The sequence below is a fragment of the Trichoderma virens genome (assembly GCF_000170995.1).
Source record: "Trichoderma virens Gv29-8 chromosome Unknown TRIVIscaffold_79, whole genome shotgun sequence".
Taxonomy (NCBI): Eukaryota; Fungi; Ascomycota; class Sordariomycetes; order Hypocreales; family Hypocreaceae; genus Trichoderma; species Trichoderma virens.
The window spans coordinates 434,506-452,145 of record NW_014013670.1 but is presented as its reverse complement, the minus strand read 5'-3'; the positions used below and the strand labels follow the sequence as shown (position 1 = coordinate 452,145).

Here is a 17,640-nt window from a genome sequence, read left to right as displayed (position 1 = left end):
AGCGTTGTGATTTCTTTTACCAAAATGTTGATGTTTTCTATATGATTCTTTATTCAATTTTGGCAGATTGCAAGTGTTTTGCGTGGTTGAGTCTGTGCTTAGATACGCGCACATCCGTTTGATGAATAATGGTGATGGTCAGCACAGATTGCTCATTGTTTCACTTCATACTTATTCTGATCACAGAACGAATATTATTATGTTTCTGCTACGATCTTGTACCTGCATCCTCTCAAGTCACAAATGTTTCACCTGTCTATCAATCTGATGTTCTACCTATCCCAACCCCCCTTCAACGAATTGTCACTCGCTTATGACGACGATGACAGTGGTGATGGCGATGATGGTGATGATGCCGCTTCTTTCGTCTCTCCCTCGACTCCTCCTCGCGGCGTGCAGTCCCTTGCTCATTGGCATTAACATCAGCATGACCATTCGTCTGCGTGGCCTCATTTGGTAGCGGGATATCGAGACCATTGAGAATGGCTTCCAATTCTGCACGAGTAGCATTTGGGATTCCCGGAGAAAGAGGGCTCATGAGCTTCTCAAAGTCGGCGATGGGATCTCGGGGGAGAAGAATCTGGTGACTGCGGTGGAAGCGGTGGTGGCGTTGGCGATGGTGGCCGTGATAATCTTGGTCACTGTTGTAATCAGGACGATCTAGGATATGGTCGTCTTCATGTTGATGATTATGGAAGTGGTCGCCATGGAAATGCTTGTCATCATGCTGATGATGGTGAATGGACAGGGGAACCTTTGGTAGCGGAGGTTCCTGTTCGGTTTGCGTGCTGCCATCCTGTCTTTGCTGCGTCTGCTCCATTTCAGCTGGGGATTGGTTGACGTGATTCTCGCGGCGATGAGAGTTCTGCCGTCGATGCCTCTTGTGGCGGTGTTGGCGCCAGCACCAAAAGTAGACGAGAGCAGCGACGATGACTGCAACGAGAGCGATTCCAATGGCCAGACCAATGGCTGCAGAGGACGATATTTCACCGTCATGAGGGTCACGAGAGTGGTGGATGTGAGGTGGTTGGTGATGGTTGTGGAGGCAAGGCATGTTGAAGATGGGAAAGATCATGGTGAGGCCTTGTGCGGATTATGAATTATTCAACTCTAGGTGAGGGTGTTTTGTCTGCTTTACTGCTACTAAAGTCTACGAATGGATTCATTACGAAGCAAATGGCTTATTTTTATATACCTACTTTGTCGGAGTTTGCTGGCAAGAGGGAGGAGACTATGGTCTTGTTTCAAGTATTGGTTCGTCGTTGCTACTCAGCCTAGTTTGACATGAAAGAGCAGCTACCCTCACCGTTTTTTGGTGCCGAAACAGTTTGCTGTGTGGATAAGCGACGAGAGGATTATTTGAGTAATTCTGTTGGAGCAAATGATTTCTGTTGATGCTCATGTTCGGCTGCCTAGGAGATGGAGAACTGGCAAACACTCTGGGTGGCGGAGAGGTTTGCCATATGTGAAGCATTCTGACGGCTTCTGTCGAACCTGTGAGATGGCAATTCCACGTTTGTTGGAGGATGAAAACGTGTATGTCGGCAGAGACAGCTCTGAGGTGACCAAGTACTGCAGTGACGAGTGAAATGTGTGTGAGAGGAGCACACAAAGGCATCAATGCTCCTGATGCGGTGAGAGAAAGAGAAGGCTTCTAGAACATGTCAAGAGTCAGATTTTGGCATGGATATACATAGTAATATCACTTAGTAACAACCAGTTACAGCGTGCCTGGTTGATTGCGAAATAGAGTTGGACAGCTACAACACAAGCTTTGCGGGATGCTTCTTTGTCATACAGCCACGAGTCCCACAGAGGAGACGCCAAACAGGATCCCGGCTTAGCACATGGGAGTTTGGGTTTCCCCGTCTAGCCGTGATCCGAGACGTGAATGAAATCATCGATATCGTCATAATAGTGCATAAGGTATGTTGGAGTTGATGATAGATGGTTGACGTCTTGGACAATACTACGGAACAAGCCGAGTATACAGCGGCCAATCTATTAGCCGATGACGCAAGGCTGGGGCTCCCAATTCGGCGCGTCTCCGGCCAAAGGCAAGTCTGTCCGTGTTGTAGCGGAGGAGTGGCCTCGATGTAACCGGGCCATTGCGTGGGGTAGAGACGGAGCAGAGAATGGCGGTAATTCGGGGTCTGTTTCGAGGGTTGCGGTACTTGAGCGGTACTTGTGTGTCACTTGTGCAGTACACGAAGACATGGCGGTTGCAGCCATCAGGGTTCTAGCGCTTCCACCACTTCTTCTGCTTCTCATTGACTTGTTCTCATACAAAGTTCCCCCTTATCTGCTCACCACCTACCAGGACATACAACTTGAAGCCTCTCAGAATCATCGACTTTTGCAAACTCCCACGCCGCTAGTCTGCTTCCAGCACTAGATTCCGCAACAACCCCCACGATTGTACTGGCAAGTATTTCCGTCCTTGACCAACGGCGCTAAACGCACTGCTCCGTATTCGAGTCGGGGGGCGGCGAGACCTGGGAGGTACAAGTACGTAATTTGTGCCCCTCATCACCTAAAATTGCGTGCATGTTCTGGATTTCCTCTTTGGGCCGCGGGGCAAAGGCGGGATGTTGGGAATTTTCAGCTGCTTCTTGTCTTCTCTTATCATGAGGGGAGACGGGAATTACAAGCAAAGCAACGCAAAGAGAAAGTTGAATATAAAAATTATATACACTACAATAGAATAACAAACATGTGAATATACAAATCTATTCGAATTCTTCTTCAACATCCAATCGCCACTGTTGATCCCCTCGCCATGACTCGGCCCCCATCGCGCCCTGATTTATAATGGAGACAAAAAAAATGGCAAAAGACGCCGCTGCAAGCCTCCCCTTCATACGATGCATAAACTCCGACATTCCCCACAGAAGGCAATGGATGGAGTTGGATAGATAGTCTTAGTCGATCGATATGATCCAAGCTTCCCCAGTAGTGTCGAGCCCGTGGAAAATGTACGAGTAGCAGCTGTCCACCTGTCCATAAATAATGGCGGCCCTGCGTCTCTTGAGCCGGCCGTCTCTCCTCTCCATCTCATCTCTCTCGTCCTCAACTCGCCTCACCCTCAGCCGTTCGATTCACAACTCGTTTTCTCGAGCCTTCAGCATCACCGCAAAAATGTCTTCCGGACGAACTGTCACTCTCAACACCGGCCACAAGATCCCCCAGATCGGCTACGGCACCTGGCAGGCCGCCCCCGGTGAGGTCGGCGCCGGTGTCTATGAGGCTCTCAAGATCGGCTACCGCCACCTCGACCTGGCCAAGGTCTACGGCAACCAGAAGGAGGTTGGCGAGGGCATCAAGAAGGCCCTTGCTGAGGTCCCTGGCCTGAAGCGCGAGGACATCTTCATCACCTCCAAGCTGTGGAACAACGCCCACAACCCCGAGGATGTTGCCCCTGCCCTGGACGATACCCTGGCCGAGCTTGGCCTCGAGTACCTCGACGTATGTAGACACGATCCAGAGTCGAATAAATGAGAGAGAGAAACAAGAAGCAGCAATAGCTAACCCATTTTCCAGCTCTACCTCATCCACTGGCCCGTTGCCTTTGCCCCCGGCGCCTCTCTCTTCCCCAAGTCTGCTGACGGCTCCGAGTCGCTCCTCAACCGCAACGTCTCCATCGTCCAGACCTGGAAGGCCATGACTGAGCTGCCCAAGTCCAAGGTCCGCTCCGTCGGTGTCTCCAACTTCACCATTGAGCACGTACGTCATTCACTTTAGTTCTGAATATCTTGCGAGCAGGTCACTGACATGAAATACAGCTCGAGGCCGTCATCGAGGGCACCGGCGTCGTTCCCGCCGCCAACCAGATCGAGCGCCACCCTCGTCTCCCCGACTACCCCCTGATCGAGTACTGCGCCAAGAAGAACATCATCATCACCGCCTACTCTGCCTTTGGCAACAACACCAAGGGCCTCCCTCTGCTCGTCAACTCCGACGAGGTCAAGGCCGTCGCCGAGAACCTGGCCAAGAAGCAGGGCAAGCCCGTCACCCCCGCCCAGGTCATCCTCGCCTGGTCCCAGATCGGCGGCCACACCGTCATCCCCAAGTCCGTCACCCTGGCTCGCATTGCTGAGAACTTCCAGGAGGTCGACCTGGACGACGAGGCTATCGCTGCGTTGAACAAGCTCGGCGAGACCCCCTACCGCTTCAACGTTCCCATCAACTGTGAGTCTTGCACCATTTTGCTCTCTCGAGTTTATGCAGGGAGTGAGAGAAGAAGAGAAAACAAAAGCTGACAGTTGCCATAATAGACAAGCCCAAGTGGGACATCAACCTGTTCAACACTGAGGACGAGAAGGCCTCTGCCAACACCCCCGTCATTAAGCTGTAAATTCGCATACGAGGAGGAGATGATATAACACGATATGAATACCCATGAGCAATGGCCAAGAGCCCTATAGAAGTAAAAAGAAAGTAAAACGTACATAAAAACAATAGAACTGCATCAACTGCATTTACGAGACACATACTATGGCATAGTGACGTACGATTGCAATGATGGTGACTGAAATTCCAAAAGCATGAGATTGATTATCTATTTGGTTTGCAGCGTAGCCATGCGGCTTGCTTGGGTATGCCATTCCTGGCCAAACCCGGGTATCATCTAATAAAAAAAAGAAAGTTTCGTAAACATCATATGACGCAAAGGCGGTCATTCCAGATCTTCAGCAGAAAACCAATTATAAAGCATAGGTTCCCACTCCAAGAGCCAAGGCGACACAATATCCGCCATGTCCACCAACATGCCTCCCCTCCAGTTTACCAGGCGCCTTTCTATCATGCAGAAGCCCGCCCGCCAGAGAAAGTCTATCTGGGATTGCATGAGGTCTGTCTCTTGAACAGCAGGCTGCTCGTCGGGCGATATGAATTCGTAGAGGATGGCAAAGTAGTTTTCCCATGGCCAGATGGCGCGCTTGATGCGATCCAGCACAACTCCGTGGGGACGGAGCTTGGGGTCCAGACTGCACAGCTCTGCACCGCTAATCGACATCCAGCCGAAGCATTCTCTGAATCGCGGCAACGAGGAGCTGGAGACGGGGATAGAATCAGGCGCGTGTCGGAATCTGGGCTCTCGGCTGCCCTCGGTGGAGAAGGCGTGAAGGTTTCGGGCGGCATCTCTCCACGTCCTCGGCTCTCTTTTGAGGTATATGGGCTCGGTTGCTTTCTCTACGGCCGTTCGAATCATTTGGAGCAGGGCGGCGTTGTGGCATTCTCTCTGGACGGCCCAGTAGCGCATGCCATCGGGCGGCTTGTTGTCCCAGAACTGAGAGAGTCACGTTAGTTCCAGCTCTTCAAATGTGCTGTGCTGTATGGGCTCACCACTTTGAGCGCGTAGAAGCGTCCATCAATCTCTACTTTCCACACAGTTCCATCGACTCCGTAGCCCAGCTTGTCGTGCCAGATGATTTCCTGCCGCGACAAGGGACAGGCTCTCAGAAGCGGTCGCTTGAAGCTCGCCCACGAACAGTCTGGAGGCCCAATCATGGCCTGGCCATCGCGGAAAGGCTTCTGTTTCTGGTGCCCATGGCGATCTCTGAATTGCTGTGCAGATGGTCGTTCTGCGGCTGCGACTGATGACATGGTTGTCGATGGACAAAGTCGCGTCTGCTTTACTTACCCGGTACCGGACTGTAAATGGTGGGTGTGTTACATAATCAGCAGAAGTTGGGATGCTAACCTGGAGCGAATATTGAAGTTTCCATTCAAAGGGAGCATCTAATGCCAGTAATGCAATGCATCAAAATGACTGGCCTTAGTCAAAGTAGATATGAGCCGAGGAGACGTAATACTACCCACTGAAGTATGATTCTACTGACACATTTTAATAGAATGGCTATATGTACTAAGTTCACGAACCTTAAGCTGGTGCTGGTTTAACTCCAGATACTAGCCAAAGAAAAAAGAAAATCGAAAGAGGTAGATAAAAACAGAAGACCAAACCTCGGTAAAGTACCTAACTAGGTGGCTGGAGTAGCAAATACTCGAAGAAACAAGTAGATGTTTCTCTGTGTCTCGCTGTTGGACTGAAGTCACTGGGTTGCCGGATAGCCACTCCCCTCTGATATAAGAGACCGTGAATTATCCATGCAAAAACACGCGCTGTGTTTCACAACTGCCTACCTGCATATACCAAGGACACACAATACAGGGAGGCTTATGCAGGTTGGCCAAGGACTCGCATAAAATACTGTGAGGGCATCACCTTGATTGGCCGAATGTGGCAGTATTCGTTGGCAAAGGATGTGGCAATTTCAGGCATCAAGCCGGCCATCACACGTGTCTGCTCTTTACATACAATGCCGCCCATCTTTCGCATTGTAAGTGCTGCTTGAGAATACGGCTATATACAAAGCCTACCAATCCATATGTAGATTGGTCTAGTTGCCACTCGAAGCACAACCTACAATCATCTCCCAAGATTACTTTCCTCTGGCCTCGCTGCAATGGCTGTAACACTTCTCCAGGCTCTCACCAAAAGGAACCCTGCTCTCGAAAACTTCGCGCACGAAGGCTCGAATACTACCAGCCCCGATTGGAAGAAAGTCGAAAACTGGAGACCATGGAAAGAATTCAATTTCAAGAACCTCTTGTCTGTTTATCAAGACGCTCTCGCAGTGACTGGAGACCCACCAGAGCTCGAACACGCTTGTGATTACGACCGGGAAATCTGGGATGAGCATAGCCTGGATATTTTCCTTGTAAGGTTCATCTTCCCAGCGGTCAACTGGGCCCTGAACCAAGCCGCACCGACTCTAGGATGGGGAAACAAGTCTATCTATCTTGCTCCTGGGAGCTGGACCGGAATGTCTGACTGGGCTCTTGTTTCAAAAGAGCAGATGCCGGCTGGATACCAAAATCTCTTACCCGGTGACACAAAGCTTTCCAACAAATGGCGCCCGGAGATGAGGGAGTCCCGGAATGATTATACGCGATACCAGTGGAGCTTGCCGGTCTCTCAAGTAAGCTCATATGCGCTGGATTCGGGTTGCCGATATGGCTTTATCATTACGGATCTGCAGCTCATCGTCTTGCGCTTTTCTCGAGAGCCAATAGGCCAAGGCCTAGCCCTGTCTCGCTCTCGAAGGCAGCCGCAACAAACACATCAAAGGATTGCATCAGGGAGCACAGACGTGTCATCTCAGTTTGAAGCCATGTCATTTGAATCATCTGGCGCGGCATCTTATGCGAGCGGCAACCATAACGACAGAGAATATGCACCTCCAGAGTATGTCATAATTCCATGGGATGCACACGGTGAAAAATTAACTATGAAGATGGCACTCTTCTGCCTTTGCTTAATGGCAGCAGGAGGGGAGGGCAAGATTGATGTTTCATACCCTCCTCTTGATTCTTGGAGGTCTGATATGCAAGGCTTTCGCCACAACGCTTCAGGACGCTTTCTTGAGATTCTGCCCATCGATGCCGTCATTTTCAACTCTCGAGAGGCGGAGCCTGGTGTCAGTCAAACATAGGAAGAGGAGATGCGTAGTAGAGGCTGCTAGGTCTGTTTCTGCAGGTACCTACTGCCACCATCGTACCTTGCTCTACTGGTATATCCATCTATAAATACTAGAACTAGATATCTATCAAGTACTATTGCGTCCACTAGGGCCTTGGTGTCATTTTTCCTAGGCTAGATCCCTTCTTTTTTTTTTTGCTACGCAGGGCAATATGTTTATATATTCACAGCTGGAAGGTAGGCGCCCCGACGCATCACAGTTAAGTCTCGCGCGAGTGGCTGCAGTATTTTATACGTGTATATTCATTGTGGTGATGAATAAGACATGTGGACGATCAAATCAGGTGGATTATCAGCTTGAGAGTAAAACGGTTGTTTAGGCATCAATCATGCAATAAGCTGTGGTAGCGGGTAATAGAAATTCGTATTGGAATCCGTGGAAAAGTATTTGGCCTAATTTATTCCTTCAGCCATAGTACAAGGGCGGAAGGAAGCGACTTTAGCCATGAAACCGTTTGTTCGTTGAAGCCAACGGTCGGCTTACATGCACTGATGCTTGCAGCCATAACACAAAGGAGGGGTATTTCCCTTCCCTCTTCTCTAAAATATCCACCTACTGCGTTGATCCGTCTGAGAATCTATTTCCTACACCGCTGGCTTCCTGGTGCAACCTCAACTATCACCCGTATTGCTCCGCTATTACGATCATCTGTATCAATGAGCCCGCCGAGCCTACCTAAAGAACTCTGGGATGAGATCGCAACTCACCTACCGGGCCGTGATGTCAAAAATCTGCGCCTCGTTTGCAAATCACTCTCAAACATCCCCTTGCCTCTTGACAGAGTGTTTATAAGCGCCAACCTCAAAGATATCGAGGTGTTTCGATGTGTTGCAGACCATGATGTGTATAGACATGGCGTGCGTGAAATAATCTGGGACGAGGCGCGGTTTCAACAAGATGACCCAATGGATGAGTCCAATGGTCTCGAAAGGACTGAAAGGGGACATATCGATGATAACCCCCCAGACGACTTTATAAATGAATGCCGTCATAACATGGACCTCGTTAACACAAGACTCGCTAATTATAGACTCGATTTGCCATTTATAGCAGCCATGGTTAAACAGATGGAATCGCCATTGACAATGGATGAGTCTTGGTGGTACTACCGCCAATACCTAGAGCAGCAACGCAGGGTTTTAGCAGATGATTTAGACATTAAAACGTTTGAGTATGGCCTTGATCGCTTCTCGGGTTTAAAGAGAATAACCATTACGCCTGCAGCCCATGGAATGTTATTTGCTCCCCTGTACCAAACACCGATGATACGGACACTGCCATATGGCTTGAATTATAGCATTCCACGTGGTTGGCCGGTCACAGGAGACTCCTATCTTCTTGCTGATGAGTGGACAGAAGAAACTAAATGGCAATGGCGAGGTTTCAAAGAAGTTATCCGTTGTCTTGCGGAACATAAAGGATCATCGGTGACAGAGCTTGTGTTGGACACCCACCTCCTGCCGACAGGCGTAACCTGCCACTTTTTCGACCAGGCTTGTCTAGAATACAACCACTTCATTTCTGTTCTTCAAAAACCGGGGTTCAGCCGCCTTGAACTTGCTCTGATGGCTGGTAAACAGGAACCGGGCGATTGGAGGTCTTTTCGGAATGGACGCTTGCGACGCGCGTTGGCAGAGGCTTCGGAATTGGAACATTTTCAACTGAGAACAGATATTGGATACCACCGGCTGAAAGATCCTGACGCCCCCTTCATCCTATTTGATGAAATCTTTCCCATAGAGCGATGGCCGAAGCTACGGCATTTTGGGCTATCCAGATTTCTTGTTTCTCAGCGTGATCTTATTTCTTTCTTATCAAAGCTGCCGGCCTCTCTTCGAACCATTGAGCTCAGTTGCCTGTACTTTCTCGCTGGGGACGGTAGCTATAGAACTCTGTTGGATGATATGCGCGACTCTCTAGACTGGAAAACGAGAAACGCTGCTGCTCGCCCAAAAATGGCAATCAGGCTGGATCGTCTGGACTGCGGCGAAGTGGATAGCCGGACTGTCTGGCTTGAGGAAGAGCTGGATTACTTTTTGTACGAGCGAGGGCCCAATCCGTTTCACGAAGTATTCCGTGATGAAGTACTGCCTGGGAATGCCGGTACGCTGCGAGACGAGTTTCAGCCTGAGCTGGTGCATCCATGGGCAGACCATGCTACTCTTGTACTCATGGGGATTGAGAAGAAATCTTCCAATGATGGAATCGAAGGCGCTGATGGTAACGTATAATCTGGCTCTCGATTACTTTTTGCCTGTGTAGGCCTGTCTATTTGAGCTATTGTTAGGTTGTTTTATAATGGTTCTACTGCGTTCAAAAATCGAGTAAGCGTACTCCGTACCAGGAGCGCCATTTTATAAGATTAAGCTATTTGGGGGGTCTCAAAAACGAACTGATCCCCGTGCTAGCATATTGTAGCAGAAGATCATCCGCTAAAAAGAACTCCTAGAACAAAACCATCTTCAAGTTTTAACAATAACGCGAATAGATTGACGGTCTAGGCTGGTCTCTTTTAGGCATTACTCATCTAGCAGGTGTACTCTTCTTATAATATTCCTATTAGTTTAATTGCTCACCTACGGGGATCACGATGAAGAGGATGTCGATTTTGTTCATTGAAAAACCCTCTTAAAGTTGACCCAAAAGTCCAAGCGGTAGCCAAAAGTATAGTCTCGATATATGGGTAATAGCAGCTGATACACCCAGAGCTCCTGGCCAAATCCCCAGAGAGTCGTCTCAGATCTGAGCCTTGTTGGTGACCTGCCGTCGCCGGAATACAGGGCGATGTACTAAAGCACTGCATTTTAACTGCTTGATAGAAAGCGGTGGACTCTCCGAGCTTGTAGATAACTAGTAGGACTGAACGCAGAGTTCACTGTACGGTACGGGGCAATCATAAATAAGACCGAGTGTATTATGGGTTTCTCCACCACGTAGGCTATCAATCAGCACGGAGTATCAGCTCGAGTAGTACAACTGGATGCACAGGAAGGATCAAGGCTAGGCATCAGCGATGTATTTTACGTGGCGGCGGGTAGCAACATATATGGCTAAATAAAATAAGGAGCATATTCCTTTGATTTCTTATTGTTTCTCCATTCAGCCGCAGCCAAGGGGTAGAATGAGTTGCACCTTTGCACGTAGCAACTTTAGCCATGAGACCGTTTGTATATTGAAGACAGTAGACATTCTTTCCAATCATCATTTCCTTCTTCCGCTTTGGGAGCGTCTTAATACAGTCTCTCTGTAAGAAACAGCTTGCGACATCACAGAGCAGCCAACCAGTTTGCCTACGTTGATAATTGCATCATTCTCGTCCTTCCTGACAACCTCCCAGCAAGACTCAAGTCTTCCCATTGACTAGGATATCTCGAGCACTGATGTACTGTACTACCAAGGTGGACCAACACACAGGGGAAAAAAAAAATCTCATGTACCACTTTCATGTACTTTGTATCTTAAATTTTGACACACGTCTGTGCGTTATGTGTTATGTGCGTGTATCACAAATGATAAATGTTTTTTTCATTTGATAAATGGCCAATCTCTCCAATCCTGTCTCCTATGCTACATCTTTTCATAGCGGGTTGGCTCACGTTCTGGAGCCGCAACAGGATCCAACGCCGTTTATTTTCAAAGAACCTTCATTCGTGGCGATGGGCTTGCAATCTTTGCCAAAAGAGCTCCTGGATGAGATTTCTTCTCAATTGCCGGACATCGACATTAGGAGCTGGCGACTCGTTTGCAAGCAGTTCTCTCAGGTTCCGTTGCGCATCCACAGGGTATTCATAAGCGCCAACCCAAAAGATATTGAAGTATTCCGCGCTATTGCAGACCACGAGATATACAAGTACCGCATCAAAGAAATAATCTGGGACGAGGCTCGATTCGACGATGATTATAGGAGTGCTTGGCGTCGCCAAGAATGGATCCAGAGAGACCAAATCCCAGACATACCGCCGGATGACTATGCGCATGCCTGTATCGCAAACCTCGATGAAATCGAACGCAGGCGGTCTCATCATGATGTTGATTTGCCACATCATGTAGCCATAGAGAAAGAAAAGGAACATCTAGTAACCACTTATGAATCTTGGTGGTTCTATCGCGAATATTTGAGACAACAGAGAGAAGTGTTAGCCCACGATTCAGACATTAAAGCGTTTGAATATGGCCTCCAGCGCTTTACAGCGCTGCAGCGAATTACTTTAACACCCGCAGCACACGGGTTGACTTTCACTCCACTCTACCGGACCCCAATGATTCGCACCCTCCCCTATGGCTTAAACTATAAGCTGCCACGAGGTTGGCCGTCTACCGAGGATTGCGGTACCTTAGAGGCATCTCAATGGAATACTGAAGCTGATAAAGCACCATGGCGCGGATTTCGAGAGGTAATCCGGAATCTTGCGGAGAAAAAAGGCCCGTACGTGACAGAGCTTGTGCTCGATGTCCATCAGCTATTGACGGGTTTAACCTGCCGTTTCTTCGATAAACCTTGCAAAGAGTTCGATCATCTAATCGCGGTACTTCGGCGACCTGGATTCCGACGCCTTGATCTTTCACTCATGGTTGGAGCGCAGTCTTACTATGGGTGGGAGTCATTTCGCAACGGACGTATGCGACATGCGCTTGCGGAGGCGTCAAGTGACCTGGAGCATATTCACCTGAGGACGGATATTTTGAAGAATGAAGATGGCCGTGGTCAGCCAGGAAGTGGTGGCCATGCAGAGCATTTCGTTCCGCTCCGCTCCATCTTTCCGATAGAATGCTGGCCGAACTTGAAGCATTTTGGACTGTCCAAGTTTTTCGTACAACAAGACGATATAATTGCTTTCCTTTCAGTACTACCGAAGACCATACGCGTGATTGAGTTGAGCTTTCTCTACTTTCTAGATGGCGGTGGCAACTACAGAGACTTGCTAGACGAGATGAGAAGCACACTAGGCTGGCAAAGCAGAGACATTGCAGAGCGTCCAAAAATCATCATCGGGATAGAACCAAGTTGTAGTGTGATTGGTAGGGCCATTTGGCTGGAGGAGGATCTAGAACTGTTCATGTACCACGGCGGACCGAACCCATTCAAAGCGAAATTGTCGCCGAATGTACTTTTGCAAGGGCACGGAGGCACTGAGAGAGATGAGTTTCAGCCGGATCACGAGCGCCCATGGGTAGACCATGCTGCGCTTGTCCAGTTGGGAATTCAAAAAGAGAGCCAATGGTAATGTTGAAATTGAAGGCATTTGTTCAACATAATATTGATCTATACTACCGCCGATTTTGGGGTTTGTACCTTGGCGATATGGTAGTTAATGACAAGATTTGCAGTGTATTCATTAGGGTAGCAATGCAGAGAGCAGTTCTTGCTCTTGAGTCTCAATTCTATACGTTAATCAATTCTTAGGAGTTCGCATTATCTTTGCCGCATATTAGTAAAATTAATGGTGGCCTAATCACTTAATCTTAATTTGAACACACGTTAGATCCTGATAAAAACATTGAGTCGTTTGTCTGTGGCTGAATTTTGAAAGAACACAAGCAGTAAGTAGATGAATTGGCGGCTTCACTAAGGCAATAATTTCATACATAATTTAAGACTGCACCAGTGTTATTCGAAAAAAATAATAATCACAATAATACATACATTGGAAAGTACATATTCTATGTGTCTTATACAACAGCAGCCTATAACTTGAGGGTTATGCTCTATGTCATGTTACTAACTTTGCGCATCACTGTTCTATCTCTGTAATCTTTGAGGACTGATTTCGCTTCTCCAGAGTACCCCGTCTTCTTCATCCATTCTCGGACGGATTTAATTCTTGTCGGCAAGATCTCGTCTAACAGATCATAGTCTCTCTTACTCAACTCATCCTTCCAACAACTCCAGAACCCGCCGTAGCTTTCCCTGTAGGTGAGCAGAGTGGAATCGTTAGGATCGGCTGAGTGGCCAACCTTCCTTTCTGGATCTGGCACAGTTCCTCGGCTGAAGTATTCATCCAGGGTAAAGTCTTTATATACCGCCTTTTTACCTGTCATTTCAGTGAACGTAGCCGCGAGATCGCTCCAGTTGACGTCCTCTGTACCAACGTGCAGATTGAGGCCATTGCTGCGAGCCGGCGTGTCAAAGGCCCATCGAACATATTTTCCGTAATCTTCAAGGTGCAGAAGAGGAAATTTCGCTGACCCAAGAGGGGCGGCAAAAACAAGCGTAGTCGGGTCGCTGGGGTCAGGAGTTGGTCGAAGAAGCTCGGTCAAAGACTCCATGTATGTACAGGCCGTCAACACCGACCACGCCATTGGGGCTGTTGGCTGCGCGGAGATGTAATCAGCCACTTTTCCCTTTGCATCAAGAAAGCACCGGTACTTGGATTGGAAATTGCCAAGCTTTGATGCATACTCAAGGCTTGAGTATACAAAGTGCTCCAAGCCGAATTCTCGGGACAGTTCATAAAGTCGGATGCCCCAGTATATCTCAGCCTTTTCCCCGATGGCAAGTCCATTTGTGTTGACAAAGACTCCGTTGATGCCCTTGAAAGCCTGACGAAGTGTCATCTCATCGTAGGCGTTTCCTTCGTGGATTGCCACTCCAGGTATAGTTGCCAAGTCTTGGGCCTCCTTGGACGAAGCGTTTCGCGTGATTACACGCACATTATACTTTGCATCAGAGGCCAAGGCTTTACTTTCGGTTAGTAACAGTTTCGGACTTGAGATAAGAATAAGCGACGGACCTTTGACAACAGGTACACCTTGGGCACCTGTTCCGCCGATGATCAATATAGTTTTCTTCATTTTGGGATTGTTTGTTGATGAGACCGAATTGTGTTAATGATTGCTTTACAATATTTGACATCTATAAAGTAGAGACATGTTGGAATATATAGTAAAATAGACATATTAAGTGTAAGGAAAACACATTCAGCGATTACTGAAGCAGGATAGTCAACCTAGAAAATTCGGACGTCACAAACTTCGATTCTATCCGTTAGAGCCAGAGCTTCAGGGTTTAGTGCCAGACTCAATTTGAGTTCGGATAGACAGACACTTGAGCTCGGATAGAATCCCACCTTTTTTAGGATGGATAGCTTATAAATCTTCCGACTAAAGATAAGTGGCCCTTTATAGGTCGCTCCGGATATTCGTGGAACAACTACAGTCCCGTACCGTCGTTTGTTACATTAGCCGTGAAATCTCACAATGGCGGCGTGCTTCCTATTACAGCAACACGAGAAGGTAATATGGATTGGCAATGAATATGCAGTGGAATTTATGAATTATTAAGCAATGAAAAACTCGAATGCCGAATTTCTCTTCCGCAGGGGCGTCGGAAATGGAACTCGGGTTTGGTGTAATACATGCCATCAGGGAATGTCGTGCTCAACGGACGATATGGACTCGAGCACACACCTATAGATTGTATTCGTTGATACCTGATATTGTTGCCTGCGTGTGGCAATCATTTTGTTTCTTCTTTTCATTGAATTTGTATCAAACGTTCCAGTAAAATCGCATTAATAACAGATGAGGTGGATTGCTTTAAATGCGACCGGGGCGAGTGCAAATGATGAATTTTATACACTTCTTAAAAAGTTTTGTGTATTCTTACAGTCACATCCAAAGAGTGGCTATCAATCAAAATAAGTAAAAGAAAAGCATATAATGTATAGATAATATATAAGTAAATCAAGACATTAAAGAGTGTCAATGTATGAGCCTAAAATCCTTCTGATGAACTTCTTCGTTTGAAAATCCCAACGTGTCATCGTGCTGTCCTTAGTTCTCTCTTGCATGCGATACTGTCGTTGTGAAAGCTTCTCAGTGGTCTCGTGTTTGTTCTTAAGTTGCTACCTTCCTCGGAGCAACACCTATACGGAGTCGCTTCTTCAACCGACCTATCAAGCTGCCGCCATTCTGAACGTTCTCCTTGGTCGTATGTGATCCAGCCGCCCATTTCGCTTTACGCTCTTTTTTCAAGGCTTCCCAGCATTGCTGCCGCGCTTTCTCGTCTTGTGCGGCTTTTTCTTGTTGGTCTTCAGGCAACCGCATTATTCTGTCGCGATTCTCATCTCGTTTGTGGAGCTCTTCCAGTTTTTCCCATTGTTCCAGTTGTTCCAGTTCTTGTTGGGTCATATCGGGGCTGAAGGCACTGGGTGAGGCCACTGAATCAATTAGATAAAGCTCCTGAATATCTCGTTGCCATGCTTACCATGATTCTTCTTAACCAGACGGAGATTGCAAAAATGGAAGAGATAATTCTTAAAATGATCCTCGGAGTCGATATCGAAAAAGTGTTTCTCCTGCTCTGAGAATATGTTCATATCGAACAAATAGGTGTTGCTTAGAATAATATCTGCGCACAGATCCTCAAGTACATAAAAGTTGCACTGTACTGTCGTCTTGCCCACTTTCCACTGTACATCTCGCACGATGCCACTTGTCATGGTTGTGGATCCATCAGCCAGTTCGACTTCAACCAGATTTCTGACATTGGAGTCGATATCTAGCCCAAGCTTCCGGGCAAATTCTCCATTGAGAAACATGGCGTCAGAGCCTGTATCTGGGAGTGCTGTAGCCAAATGACCGTTGAGATATCCTCGCAAACGTTGCTTCTCGTTTCCCAAGAAGCTCAACGAAAGTCGTTTGGACACCCCAAGGAGCTTAGATTTGATGCGGTTGCGGAATTTTGTCAGAGTATATGTTGCTCGTAAAAAATGATTTCCTAGGACTAGATCACGTATGCATCCTGGGAGGATCCAGCAGGTTATCGTGTGCGTCGTTCGCTCCCTGGCGAACTCCCACGGCACTTTTACCATCCCAGGAGATTCAACGATCTTATTATTAGCAAGTGATATCCTCTTTTGTGTACCCGGAACAGGACGAAGGCCAAGATGAGAGGCTAGTTTCGATGATATGAAGCATCCATCAGCTCCAGTATCGGGAAGAGCTTCTACCACCGTCCCATTTACTGTTCCAGCCACGTAGTATTGCTTGTCCGCCGCGTCAGAAAAGAGCTGTTCTTGAAATCCTGGACTGTTTAGCAGTTGCTGAGTTAACTGGCCTAGAATTTCGTGTTGCCGCATTCGCGCAGACATGGTATCCTTGGAAGCCAGTCTTCGAAGTGATGGGTCGGCAAATACACACAGCGACTTTGTATAGTAATATGTCTGCTGAAGCGCGTTGGGACGCGCGAGTATAGCTAAGTGGTGATAAAGTCGACCAGTGGTCGGTAGCTTATCCGATGCCTTTAAATACCAATATCGAGAAACAGCTGTCCATATTTCTCTGTCTCGAATATCGTCGTCTTCTATGGCCTTACGATATCTGCCTAGATCTCCGAGACACTCGATCCAAGTATCTTCAAAGGCAGGCACGGTCTCGTAAAGAAGAGCCATCATGCTGTAAGCAATGTAGATAAAACTAAGCATGTGCTCTAGAGATAGCGGCAATCTATGCCTCAAAAGTTCAAGGAATGAGTGAATTCCATGTCGCCACATTCTTGCGGGCATCGCATACTTAGAGGCCAGTCGTCGAAGCGCCGGGCTAGCAGATGGATGCTGACTAGCTAGGAGAAAATCATGATGCTCTTGAAGTAATGTACGATGTAAGGCAATCAGTGCCTGCCATTGTTCATCAGTAAGCTGCTGTGGCGAGTGCGAGCCCTTATTCGCTGATTGAGCATTATCAACCTCAATGCATTTGCTTTCTACCATGACGAGCCCTGCGTATATGCCTTTGACTTCAGCAACGAGCTGCTCTTGAGAAATTGGCCTGGTATCAGGCTGCTCAATCATCTGGGATACTGATGGATCCGCGACATATAAATCATCCGCTTCGGCCTCGGCCTCGGCCTCCTTTGTGCCTATTTTATACTGGGCCGGCTTGGCCTGCGACAGCGGTTTAGGTTGTTGGTCTAGCGTTTGTGCCTTGAGCTTAGTCGGACTCCAGAGCTGACCTCTGTTTGAACCATTAATCCCGCGATCAAACTCTTTGATATTATCCGCTTGCCGTCTGCCACTCCTCCGTCTACTCGATGTAGGCAGCGGGGGAGAACTAGACGGAGACAAAGGCTTCTTTCTTGTGTCATTGTCTGTCTCGC

At 47.9% G+C, this 17,640-nt stretch overlaps 8 protein-coding genes across 8 annotated transcripts; 3 read left to right on the top strand and 5 right to left on the bottom strand.

The window, feature by feature from the left end:
- Nucleotides 1–292: 292 nt before the first annotated feature.
- TRIVIDRAFT_223894 (uncharacterized protein) lies at nt 293–1,075 on the bottom strand (the record flags this gene model as incomplete). The annotated part of the gene is made up of 1 exon (XM_014099297.1): nt 293–1,075. One exon carries the CDS (start codon nt 1,073–1,075, stop codon nt 293–295), a length of 783 nt encoding a protein of 260 aa, XP_013954772.1.
- Nucleotides 1,076–3,068: 1,993 nt separating this feature from the next.
- On the top strand, nt 3,069–4,487 carry TRIVIDRAFT_90260 (uncharacterized protein; the record flags this gene model as incomplete). Its single annotated transcript, XM_014099296.1, has 4 exons — nt 3,069–3,465; nt 3,541–3,723; nt 3,783–4,188; nt 4,275–4,487. The coding sequence occupies 4 exons, from the start codon at nt 3,139–3,141 to the stop codon at nt 4,352–4,354; spliced, it is 996 nt and encodes a 331-aa protein (XP_013954771.1).
- Nucleotides 4,488–4,675: 188 nt separating this feature from the next.
- TRIVIDRAFT_48817 (uncharacterized protein) lies at nt 4,676–5,604 on the bottom strand (the record flags this gene model as incomplete). Its single annotated transcript, XM_014099295.1, has 2 exons — nt 4,676–5,287; nt 5,344–5,604. The coding sequence occupies 2 exons, from the start codon at nt 5,602–5,604 to the stop codon at nt 4,676–4,678; spliced, it is 873 nt and encodes a 290-aa protein (XP_013954770.1).
- An 863-nt stretch (nt 5,605–6,467) lies between these two features.
- TRIVIDRAFT_223891 (uncharacterized protein) lies at nt 6,468–7,496 on the top strand (the record flags this gene model as incomplete). The annotated part of the gene is made up of 1 exon (XM_014099294.1): nt 6,468–7,496. One exon carries the CDS (start codon nt 6,468–6,470, stop codon nt 7,494–7,496), a length of 1,029 nt encoding a protein of 342 aa, XP_013954769.1.
- Nucleotides 7,497–8,200: 704 nt separating this feature from the next.
- TRIVIDRAFT_48943 (uncharacterized protein) lies at nt 8,201–12,769 on the top strand (the record flags this gene model as incomplete). The annotated part of the gene is made up of 2 exons (XM_014099293.1): nt 8,201–8,531; nt 11,607–12,769. The coding sequence occupies 2 exons, from the start codon at nt 8,201–8,203 to the stop codon at nt 12,767–12,769; spliced, it is 1,494 nt and encodes a 497-aa protein (XP_013954768.1).
- Nucleotides 12,770–13,250: 481 nt separating this feature from the next.
- Nucleotides 13,251–14,336, bottom strand: TRIVIDRAFT_48837 (uncharacterized protein; the record flags this gene model as incomplete). Its single annotated transcript, XM_014099292.1, has 2 exons — nt 13,251–14,221; nt 14,276–14,336. The coding sequence occupies 2 exons, from the start codon at nt 14,334–14,336 to the stop codon at nt 13,251–13,253; spliced, it is 1,032 nt and encodes a 343-aa protein (XP_013954767.1).
- A 1,044-nt stretch (nt 14,337–15,380) lies between these two features.
- TRIVIDRAFT_49174 (uncharacterized protein) lies at nt 15,381–16,624 on the bottom strand (the record flags this gene model as incomplete). The annotated part of the gene is made up of 2 exons (XM_014099291.1): nt 15,381–15,661; nt 15,772–16,624. 2 exons carry the CDS (start codon nt 16,622–16,624, stop codon nt 15,381–15,383), a joined length of 1,134 nt encoding a protein of 377 aa, XP_013954766.1.
- Nucleotides 16,625–16,681: 57 nt separating this feature from the next.
- TRIVIDRAFT_118139 (uncharacterized protein) lies at nt 16,682–17,353 on the bottom strand (the record flags this gene model as incomplete). Its single annotated transcript, XM_014099290.1, has 1 exon — nt 16,682–17,353. A coding segment is annotated over one exon (672 nt), but the record flags the coding sequence as incomplete, so codon positions are not given.
- Nucleotides 17,354–17,640: the final 287 nt, after the last annotated feature.